General features: G+C 42.2%; 1 protein-coding gene across 1 annotated transcript; it reads right to left on the bottom strand.

Annotated features, from left to right (window-relative positions):
- Positions 1–6075: 6075 nt before the first annotated feature.
- On the bottom strand, positions 6076–12374 carry LOC106132043 (palmitoyltransferase Hip14). Its single transcript, XM_013331355.2, has 7 exons — positions 11524–12374; positions 11220–11387; positions 8723–8923; positions 8112–8273; positions 7837–7999; positions 7386–7663; positions 6076–7258 (listed from the first exon to the last, which is right to left on the bottom strand). The coding sequence occupies exons 1-7, from the start codon at positions 12208–12210 to the stop codon at positions 7067–7069; spliced, it is 1851 nt and encodes a 616-aa protein (XP_013186809.2). The 5' UTR covers positions 12211–12374; the 3' UTR covers positions 6076–7066.

Raw genomic sequence — 12374 nt, 5'->3', positions numbered from 1 at the left:
GTTAACCTAACCCGCCGTTAACCTAACCCGCCGTTAACCTAACCCGCCGTTAACCTAACCCGCCGTTAACCTAACCCGCCGTTAACCTAACCCGCCGTTAACCTAACCCGCCGTTAACCTAACCCGCCGTTAACCTAACCCGCCGTTAACCTAACCCGCCGTTAACCTAACCCGCCGTTAACCTAACCCGCCGTTAACCTAACCCGCCGTTAACCTAACCCGCCGTTAACCTAACCCGCCGTTAACCTAACCCGCCGTTAACCTAACCCGCCGTTAACCTAACCCGCCGTTAACCTAACCCGCCGTTAACCTAACCCGCCGTTAACCTAACCCGCCGTTAACCTAACCCGCCGTTAACCTAACCCGCCGTTAACCTAACCCGCCGTTAACCTAACCCGCCGTTAACCTAACCCGCCGTTAACCTAACCCGCCGTTAACCTAACCCGCCGTTAACCTAACCCGCCGTTAACCTAACCCGCCGTTAACCTAACCCGCCGTTAACCTAACCCGCCGTTAACCTAACCCGCCGTTAACCTAACCCGCCGTTAACCTAACCCGCCGTTAACCTAACCCGCCGTTAACCTAACCCGCCGTTAACCTAACCCGCCGTTAACCTAACCCGCCGTTAACCTAACCCGCCGTTAACCTAACCCGCCGTTAACCTAACCCGCCGTTAACCTAACCCGCCGTTAACCTAACCCGCCGTTAACCTAACCCGCCGTTAACCTAACCCGCCGTTAACCTAACCCGCCGTTAACCTAACCCGCCGTTAACCTAACCCGCCGTTAACCTAACCCGCCGTTAACCTAACCCGCCGTTAACCTAACCCGCCGTTAACCTAACCCGCCGTTAACCTAACCCGCCGTTAACCTAACCCGCCGTTAACCTAACCCGCCGTTAACCTAACCCGCCGTTAACCTAACCCGCCGTTAACCTAACCCGCCGTTAACCTAACCCGCCGTTAACCTAACCCGCCGTTAACCTAACCCGCCGTTAACCTAACCCGCCGTTAACCTAACCCGCCGTTAACCTAACCCGCCGTTAACCTAACCCGCCGTTAACCTAACCCGCCGTTAACCTAACCCGCCGTTAACCTAACCCGCCGTTAACCTAACCCGCCGTTAACCTAACCCGCCGTTAACCTAACCCGCCGTTAACCTAACCCGCCGTTAACCTAACCCGCCGTTAACCTAACCCGCCGTTAACCTAACCCGCCGTTAACCTAACCCGCCGTTAACCTAACCCGCCGTTAACCTAACCCGCCGTTAACCTAACCCGCCGTTAACCTAACCCGCCGTTAACCTAACCCGCCGTTAACCTAACCCGCCGTTAACCTAACCCGCCGTTAACCTAACCCGCCGTTAACCTAACCCGCCGTTAACCTAACCCGCCGTTAACCTAACCCGCCGTTAACCTAACCCGCCGTTAACCTAACCCGCCGTTAACCTAACCCGCCGTTAACCTAACCCGCCGTTAACCTAACCCGCCGTTAACCTAACCCGCCGTTAACCTAACCCGCCGTTAACCTAACCCGCCGTTAACCTAACCCGCCGTTAACCTAACCCGCCGTTAACCTAACCCGCCGTTAACCTAACCCGCCGTTAACCTAACCCGCCGTTAACCTAACCCGCCGTTAACCTAACCCGCCGTTAACCTAACCCGCCGTTAACCTAACCCGCCGTTAACCTAACCCGCCGTTAACCTAACCCGCCGTTAACCTAACCCGCCGTTAACCTAACCCGCCGTTAACCTAACCCGCCGTTAACCTAACCCGCCGTTAACCTAACCCGCCGTTAACCTAACCCGCCGTTAACCTAACCCGCCGTTAACCTAACCCGCCGTTAACCTAACCCGCCGTTAACCTAACCCGCCGTTAACCTAACCCGCCGTTAACCTAACCCGCCGTTAACCTAACCCGCCGTTAACCTAACCCGCCGTTAACCTAACCCGCCGTTAACCTAACCCGCCGTTAACCTAACCCGCCGTTAACCTAACCCGCCGTTAACCTAACCCGCCGTTAACCTAACCCGCCGTTAACCTAACCCGCCGTTAACCTAACCCGCCGTTAACCTAACCCGCCGTTAACCTAACCCGCCGTTAACCTAACCCGCCGTTAACCTAACCCGCCGTTAACCTAACCCGCCGTTAACCTAACCCGCCGTTAACCTAACCCGCCGTTAACCTAACCCGCCGTTAACCTAACCCGCCGTTAACCTAACCCGCCGTTAACCTAACCCGCCGTTAACCTAACCCGCCGTTAACCTAACCCGCCGTTAACCTAACCCGCCGTTAACCTAACCCGCCGTTAACCTAACCCGCCGTTAACCTAACCCGCCGTTAACCTAACCCGCCGTTAACCTAACCCGCCGTTAACCTAACCCGCCGTTAACCTAACCCGCCGTTAACCTAACCCGCCGTTAACCTAACCCGCCGTTAACCTAACCCGCCCACCGGGAGAATTTCGTTTCTTTGGATTCTATTGAACGTGAAACCACACCGCGTTTTACTTTGGTTACAGCGCCATCTATTAAAGAATTGTCGTTAACTTTTTCCATTGTTCTTGTTTGTTTTGCCTATTTGTTTGCTTTTAGTATTTTTCATATATATAAATAATGTATGCACGAAGAAAATATCACTGGTCAACAAAAAAATTAACGTTGCGGTTACTTTTTGGATATTTTTACATTAATTGGTGATTGTAAGATAAAATTTAAAAGAATTGCTAGACAAGGATTTTATTCTATTAAGTAATTTAAAATGTTTATTTTTTAGTAAATGACTTAGAAAATTATCTCAGATTTTCTTAAATATTTAGCTTCTGGTTTAACTCTTTTAATTGTCGTTCGTCGTCGTGTTTGTCGTTTGCTGACAGCCCTTAACTGTCAGGAAACAAATCCAAGTGAGTCTAAAAAAAATGCATGCAATGCAAATTACAGCTCGCTAACAAACACTCTGTAGCCGTCACTCTTGTGGTTATCCAAGAAATTTGCAACAACATATTTAAAAGCCTTCTATGCAAATTTTTCTAAATACATACATACATATGGTCACGTCTATATCCCTTGCGGGGTAGGCAGAGCCAACAGTCTTGAAAAGACTGAATGGCCACGTTCAGCTATTTGGCTTAATGATAGAATTGAGATTCAAATAGTGACAGGTTGCTAGTCCATCGCCTAAAAATCCCAAGTTTGTAAGCCTATCCCTTAGTCGCCTTTTACGACATCCTTTGGAAAAAGACGGAGTGGTCCTATTCTTTTTTACTACGCTTTTATTAGCTTGGGTTGTATTTATGTATGTATGTATGTAACGGAATCTTTGAGCTTAATTTTCACTGGTTTCTAAACGTCTGATCAACTTGGAACTTTGCACACGTATCAAGGACCGATGACAATGCAATATTTTGATAAGAGTTTCTCATTATCCTTATTAAAACTGCCAGGATTAATAAATTCATTTTTAGATCCTTCGTAGGAGAGTAAGAGAGACAGAGATAGCACCAGTGCCAGTAATCTCCATACAATAAACCGAGAAGTTCTGACGTATAACGAGTCCAAAAAGAGATGTAATTTCCATATAATGTTACTATTAACCTGAGGCTTTTTTATTTCATCGCATCGCTCCATTTAGAATTACCATTAGAAACAATAGTAGAATTAGTAGAATATTTTAAAACAATAAAAAATATAAAAGTAATAAAACAATAGGCTATTTGACTGTATTAAAAATATACATTTCTTTTATGTCATCAGTCTTAATATTATTTTTTTGGAGCGATTTGTAATAACGCGAGATAAAAATATTGCATTATTTAAACAAAATCCGTCACAGAAAATTAGGTTTTTATATGCAGCTGTCACGTGACTAAAAACGAACGTGATTGGCTATTTCTATTATGACGTCAATTATCCATAAACAGACTGTGGCTCGTACCGTTCCTTAGTGTTCGCTATAATTTTTAAAGATTTTATAAGTGTTTGATCGCTCAGGATTACTCAGATAACATAGGTATTTAATAATGGAAACCAATTCCGCGAAAGCTGACAGTCGAAACCTACCAAAAGTGGACGCAATAATGGTTGGAAGAAGAAATCTGGATTGTCTTTGAAGAAGACAATCCAGATTTCTATGCTGCCGAACTGAGGAATGTGAAAACATCAATGTTAGTATATCTTGGTAACCACTGATCTTAGATCACGATCTGAAACCACTTCTTGCGAATATTCAAATCCATCGGCATAGAAAAAAACAGTTTCGTAGGAGATTTTATTGTTGTATTAGTGCATTGAGGCACTGCACAACATTTATAAGAACTCATTTTAATAATTTTCACACATATGACGTGGCACAAGTTAAATAAAACAAGAGAAAATCAAAACTTTTCGAAACACCAACACAAGCTTTGTATGATATTTACACGAAATTTACGTCAATGCATGCCATGGCCGCCATATTGCTAAAAGTCGCGTTTTGGCGGCATATTTGAATATTTCATTTTCTTTTTCGATTTTTTAATAAAATAGCTGTAATAAAGGCAGAAAAGTATTTTTGTAGGGCTCCTTATAAACAAATAAATACCCTAAGATAGTTTTTAGAATTTTGTCAAATAGCCTATTAACATTAGGTATCTTTTGCCTATTTATAATAGCAACACTGTAATACTCGTTTGGAAAAATGAGTGACAGTTTATTTACTTCAAATAAGTTTTGAATTCGATTCGAACACCTGTAAACTTTCTTTCTGTTTTTTTTACCGGTGCCTGTGTATTTATTTGCACTTTGTTTTGTGCTGATAACTTGTCGTTATTTGGAGTTTGGAATCTTCCGTTGAGTCGAGCTTTGTTCTTCCGGATATTCGTGTGATTTTATCATGACTGACGTCTGACTGTGTTCACTGTGTTGTGCAGATATTTTGAGATAGGACTCCTGTAAAAAGTACCTGATTATTTGAGATAGGACTCCCAAGTTTGTGTTTGTTTTTGTGAAAGACAGATTTTACAACAAAAGTGCCACGATGTCTTCAGATAAATATTGTTGCGTTCCTGGTTGTAAAGGCAGTGGAGGTATGTTTGAAATATTTTTGTTCCTGTATCAATCTGCCTCTTAATCTTGTAGTTTGATTCCTGGCAAGGCCACAATCGAAAATTATTTATGTTTGCTGGATAGTCATAAATATTATTAACAGTGATTTTTCCCTATAACATTCTTTTCAACTTGGTTTAACAATCATCATTATGGGAATATTATGAGATTTAATCCAATCAGGCCACGTATAACTTTAAGAAAGTTAGTTGTGAAAACCTCCGGCGATGGGCGCATGGTTGCGAAAATCTTTTCTAGTAAGATAGTTATACTAGAAGTGTTAACTACCAAAAAATAATTGTATAAAAAAACTGAAAAACTACGCTTTTATTGCTAATTGAACTAAAAAATAGAAAATAAAAATTAATGACAAAGGAATTATAAAACAGTAGTAGCAAGTCTTATAATTCCAAGTTCAAGTTCAAATTCAAGTTTTATAATTCCTTTGTCATTAATTTTTATTTTCTATTTTTTAGTTCAATTAGCATTAAAGCGTAGTTTTTTTTTTTATTGTATTGGTGCCGGGACCCACACGGCACCAATTAAAATTTTTCTAATTCGCTTAATTTTTCTTCAAATCTTGAATCTTTTATTAATCCCGTCATTGGCGGGCCAACAAAACTACACTCTATTATATGTATATATTTATCTTTGCACCACTTATTTTTTTTTAGATACAAAAATACACTTCCATTGCATTCGATTGCCTTCACAATTTTTTTTATCAATCCTAATTTGATATACAACGGTGGTAGAAGCTCATTTTTTGGATGTACAAACAAGGGGTAAATACTTTACGTTTTTTACCTTTTATGTCAGTGAGACAAAAATAGCTATCTGAAACGTGGTCTCGCTGTTCAGTTCATATCATGGGTACAGCAATAACAACTAGCTTTGAATGTTGAGTGTAAGGAATTCAAATAAAAATCATTAAGTGGTAAAGTAGTATCTAGGAGGTTTCTTCAAATCTAGAATAGCGATAAAATAAAAGTGTGCGCATATTTTATACTTTAATATTTTAAATCAAATGCATTTTGGTTTCATTTCATTACAATATCTATACATTATTTGGTAAAAGGTACATTGAAGGTAAACAAATAAGATAACCGTATAAGATACTACACAATATGTACTTAGCATTTATTAAAGATCTATTTTAATGATATCAAGTTAAGCTCACATCCATCCAGTATCCAGTCATTGGATTCGTTGGCGGCCGCGTCGCGCCAGTCACAAGCTCGGCTTTAGGCAATTTCGGCAGACTAGCTCCAAGCCGATAAAACAAAATGTCTTCAGAAATTTCAAATCGTGGAGACTTCATGTAATTGTGATATATGGCACATTTCGCTGACAACTTTGAATATTGAAGAGAGAAAAATAGATTGTAAATAAAACAAAAACATCTTTTTAGGCTGTATTGAGAAAACGGTATGTAACTGTTTCTCACATTTGCCGTTAGTATGGTAGATGGGACTTATGAGACTGTTTTTAAATAGGCAATAACTTGATACGCATGATTATATGACTAAAATTTGTGTGAAGGTGGTTTGGAAAAATCGACAAAAAATTGTTAGCACTGTTACTGTTGAAAAGGACGGAATAAAAATAAAATACTTTCACGAATCATAATTAGGAGAAGCATTATTGGGTGAGCGAGGCTGCTCACTGACGGCCCCAACAAGCACAACGACAGGGCTCGCATTGTCTGAGTACATCATTCGGAAGCGTTCTTATATTTATTTGATTTAAAATTAAGTATTTGTTCGCGACAGTTTATTTTATATAATAATATAAACTTTTATTTTAAAGTCATTAAAACTCGACTTCATCACTAAATCGTTATTGAAATAAAAAATCTGTATAATACGAGGTACTTAATACTGTACGAAAATGGATGTCTCTGAAATTTAAATAAGCGTATTTACAAGCGAATTCACGTGCATCCGCACTCTGATTTACAAAATATACACATAAAGAGCAGGCGGCGCTCAGACGTAGTGGTGGTCCCGCAGCAGCAGCTCGTCGTCGGCGGGCGGCGGCCCGCTCGGCGCGCACTGGCACAGCTCGGCCGCGTTGAGCAGCGGCCCGCGCGAGAACGGCGAGCGCCCGCGGTTGTTCTGGAAGTGCCGGTAGCGGCCGCGGTTCAGCTGCTCGTTGGTCGTCATGCCCAGGCACACCACCTGACACACACATGCTCCTGTTCATTATATGCTCTAATTATTGATTAAGAGTACTAGAAATTTTTTCCGTTATCAAGAATTAACATGATTGTCGTAATAAACAAACAAATCAAGAGGTGTTACCCACCAGGTACAACTGGCAGCAGAGCAGCACGGTGACCCAGAACAGGTGGAAAGCGGCGTTGAGCATCACCCACACCAGCCACGCGTTGCAGCGCGCCGCCTCCAGCGCCGCGTCCAGCACGCTGTCGGTCCCGGCGGCGGTCCCGGTCCCAGTCCCAGTCCCGGTCCCGGTACCGGTCCCACACGAAGCGGCGAGCGCGCGGGCGCCGCCCCACAGCATCCAGCCGCACATGCAGATCAGCGACGCCAGGAAACCGATAAAGTAGCGGTGGTTCTTGGCACCTACCAAGAAGTTCAATGAATAAGCATATTCAATTTACTGAACAGACCAGGTTCACGATTTTATTCCATCGAACTGTATGTTTAAAACTAGATATGACCTGCAAAGAAACCGACATAACTATTAAAATTTGGTGCTTGATTAAAATATATATGTTTATAAATAGGTTCCTCACCAATGCAGTTGCCGACCCAGGGGCAGTGGTGGTCGAACTTGGCGACGCAGCGGTTGCAGACGGAGCAGTGCTTGGAGCGCAGCGGGCGCCGCACGAGGCACGCCGAGCAGAACCGCGCGGGCTCGAAGCCGCCGCGCCCGCTCTCCGACAGCTGCACGATCGTCTGCGACACAACACGGGGTGCAGCACTCGCATCGCGCATGTACGACGGAACTTTTAGTATACAGGGTGACTTTAAATTCACCTGCATAAATTTAACTGTTAAGTGTACTAACTTTGAACTTCTCCTGCTTGGTGGCGGTGATGACGCCGGGGTCGGAGCGCCACGAGCGCAGGAACGTGAACCACAGCGCGGCCGACGACAGCAGGAACAGCAGCGACGCCGCGCCGCCCACCGCGCCCCACACGAACACCACCCACGTCACGTAGAACCACGCCTGCGCACGTTTGTTTGGAGCTGGATATTAAGTTCTAACAACAATACTGTCATATTTTTTTTTAGTACCCATTTTCATCACTCTATTAAAATTTTTATTATACCAAGTATTATTACATTGTGACAACGATTTTGTTCTGTATTTGCAGCACACTCAATGTTAGATAATACAGTAATCTGTGTTTACGTTATTGGTTTTGCATTTACACATACTTGTTATAGATGTAAACTTTACATGATAAATATAATGTAAAACTGTTTGTAAACAAATAAAGAGGAAAAAAAAAACAAACTGCTTGAAGATGTCTTGGAGCTAACTCATAACATTCATTGCTATCTTAGTGAATAAAAAATTAATTTATTATTTTTAGAAATTTGGTAAGGTACAAGGAAAATCCTTGTATTTCACGCCAAGCGTGGAGTTGGTGACAATAATAAATCAAGAGTTACCTTTGTAGCCAAGTATACACTGAGAGGGAAGATGTTTTTTAGTTCATCGTCAAAGAGAATGTTGGATACGAAGTGCAGCATTGCATAGAAGCAGACCAGCAGGAAGGCCTTCACCAGGTAGAGGGCGTCCATCTCCAGCACGAGCCCCGTCACGTAGAACGCCAGGAAGGGCATCACAACCACACACCACCAGCGGAACTTCTGTAAAACACATTTGGCCACGTTATTTCCCAAATTCAAAATCAGGCTCTGTTCACATTTCAGTGAACAAATATCTATTAACAGATGCAATTTATCCACGTCTTGGTGAAATACTCGTATGGTGAGCATACTGAACCACGAAACAAACTGCTATTTTCATAAAGTGCCAAATCAATTTGATTCATCAGGAGAGCTGTGACACTTGTGACAGTTACTCTTCCCAAACGATTATTCCCACTATTTCCCTCTGTAAATATTGCTATTAAAATCTAAACTATGTCTTCAGTTCTTCAGTAAAAGTTGACTGAGCAAGATTGGTGAGGTCTACCAATGAACTTGGGCATTTTGCATCAGTCCTTGCAACTCGAGACATATTTTCATACTTCTTACTTCTTTAACGATTAATACGATTCGACATCCCGTTTAATACGCCCCAACGACCACATATTTCCTCTGCGGCAGCGGCCTTAGCCGATATTTTAGCCTTTATTCAGAAATAAAGAGGTTGACGTCGTGTTGGAAGAAGAACTCGTAACACTGTTTCCCTGGGTTTCCCTGGATAGTCTTCCATTGATGACAATGTGGCATCGTACACAATTCAATCAATTGAAGATCTTATTGAGAATGTGAATAACACGAAAGAAAAGGCTGTGAGTGATAATGATCAAGAAGATGAGTGAACTCCGATTTTGTCACACGCCCAGGCATTATCAGCAGTTAATGATTTAAGACGCTATGTAACTTCTTTGAATCAAAGCAAAGACGCAATAAATAAGTTAAATTACGTTGAAAATCTTGTAATCGCTAATGCCTCAAAATCTTTTTGTCAAACTAAAATAGTCACTATTTTTAATAACGTGATAGATACACGGCATTTTATATAACGTACTTATTCCGTTCTCAGCTAAATTGGCTCCCCATCCGTAATCGTAGAAATCTTCACATTTTATGTCAGCTCTATACCATTCTCAATAATCAGCTTGCCCCAGACTATCTTAAAAAAGACTTCCAACTATTAAGTTCTACTCACGAAAAAATCCTTCGTTCTTCAAATAAGTTAACTCTTGCTATCCCTTTTCACCGTACAGGTATTGCCTCCAATTCTTTCGCCGTTATGGCTGTAAGGCTCTGGAATTCACTTCCCGAGTTCATCAGGACATCCCCAAGTCGTTCTAGTTTCAAATCGCGGGTAAACGGGTTTTTCTTGAGTCGCGAGGGTATTTAATATCGCCTTTTCACTCATTTCGGTAATCGCTGCACCTATTTATTTATGTATATTGTTTATCTATTGTAGTTATTATGTATGTATATTGTTTATCTATTGTATTTTTTATGTATGTATATTATAATTATTTTATTTTATATTTTGTGAAGGTATAAATATATTTATTTAGTTTAACCCCACATGAAGTTCTCTGTAAGACCCAATGGTTGACTGGTAGATAATGCTTCTAGCATTAAGTCCGCCAATTGTGCTATACATTTGTATCTTGTGCAATGAAGTTTAACATACATACATACATACATAAAATCACGCCTCTTTCCCGGAGGGGTAGGCAGAGACTACCTCTTTAATGAAGTTTAAATAAATAAATAAATAATTACGTAGCTGTCCGTCTTTCCATTTCCCTATATCCCGCATAATACGCTTTCCCGGTAAAAACGCGTTTTTGGTTGAGTCCCTGTAAAATCGTCTTATATGGGTTTTACTGTACCTTTTTTGTATTTGTATGTTTGTAGCGAAGGAAACATTAGAACTATTGGTCTTATTTTGATAATATTAAAAATGTATGTCAGTCTATTTCGCAGTGAACTAGTTTAACAAATGCACTATACATTTTTACTTAGTATCAATCAAATCAAATCAAATCTATTTATTGTGGAGCACAGGTAAAAAGATAATATAATTGTATAGAGTACCACTGAGTCCTGTCTTTAGAGACATACAATAATTAATTACATACATTTATAAAAAAAGCTGTTTAATTGTCTTTTTAAATGTCATTAAATCTTCAGTCTTAAAACTATCTGATCAGTCATCCTGATCACATTATTACTGATCAAAGATGTATGATGTCCACCAATAACCAACTTTTGCTGGTATTGAGGTCTCACAAGATCTGGCCTCATTCTTAGTAGTTAATGCCATTATTAAGAACATTTGTGTTATTATAAAATAATGCAAAACAAGTGCAGTTATGACATACATTGTATTTTTTGTGAATTTTACATAGTATTGTTCTGAGTAACAATAGCTAACAGTAGCTCATATCAAAACTAGAAAAATATTACGTACCTTGTCATAAGTCAATCTCCTAAGGAAATTCCTCTTGGAAGAAGCTACTATGTGTTCTTTAATTTTGTCAGAAACCTTGGCCCCCACCATAAGCGAGTCCGCCGAGCTCTGCAACAGGGCCAGCGGCGTCACCCCGCGGAGATTGGGCACGTCCAGGCTGGCATCACCCTACAAAACACAGTTAGTAGTAAACAAGTTTAGTTGTCGGTTAAAACTATTTATTATGTGTTGGTGTAATATAAATGTGACTTTCAGACTACATAAAAATAATTTATCAAATATTTTCTTAAAAAAGTACACTAACATGTAAAAGTAGTGTAGTTATAGCTGTGGTATTTTTAGCAAGTATGGCCCAATGTAGAGCCGTGTTGCCATGAGAGCGGTCGGCGGGGCGAGTGGAAGCGCCCAGTGTGATGAGGAGGCGCGTGGGGTCCACGGCCGACACCTTCCAGCACGACCACATGAGCGGCGTCATGCCGACCGCGTCCGGCTCGTCGGGCGACACGCCGCGCGCCACCAGGTACGCCACCACCGACGTGTGCCCGAACTGCGCCGCCAGATGCAGGCACGCGCAGCCCTCCGCGTCCCGCAGTGAGGGATCCGCACCCGCCTGCATCAGCAGCACCGTGGCCTCCAAGTGGCCCTGCCGCGTCGCCCAGTGCAGTGGCGTCGACTCCAGGTCGCCGCCGATGGCATCCACTTGCGCTCCCTTCGCGAGTAGGTACTGAATGATCTCCCGTCTGTTGTTGATGGCCGCCCAGTGCAGCAATGTCACCGTCTCGCGATCCGGCTGGTTGACGTCCCATCCGGCCTCTACCAGCTCCTTGACACGCAAGAAAGCCCCATGCTGGGTCGCCTTGACGATGTCAAACCCGCTGTAATCCCTCTGTATCGGGGCCGGCGGAGGTTCCCGGGGAGACTGGATATCACCGTCGGGCTGCGCCTTGCCGCACTGACCGCTGGCGGCGGCGCCGCAAGTGCTGTCGTACATTTTCAAACTTATACCACACCCGGAGATGTCGACATTCTGTTTGAAAAAGGGTATAGAATGGAACAAACTTATTTATTCTTATGACAAAGCTTTAACGTAGACTGACGAAAATTCCATTCGCAATTTCATTCACACAAAAATAAATCGAAACAGAATTTTGACAT

The sequence above is a fragment of the Amyelois transitella genome, chromosome 6 (genome assembly GCF_032362555.1).
Source record: "Amyelois transitella isolate CPQ chromosome 6, ilAmyTran1.1, whole genome shotgun sequence".
Classification (NCBI taxonomy): Eukaryota; Metazoa; Arthropoda; class Insecta; order Lepidoptera; family Pyralidae; genus Amyelois; species Amyelois transitella.
Note: the sequence above shows the minus strand (reverse complement) of the source record. Positions and strands in the feature narration are given on the sequence as shown.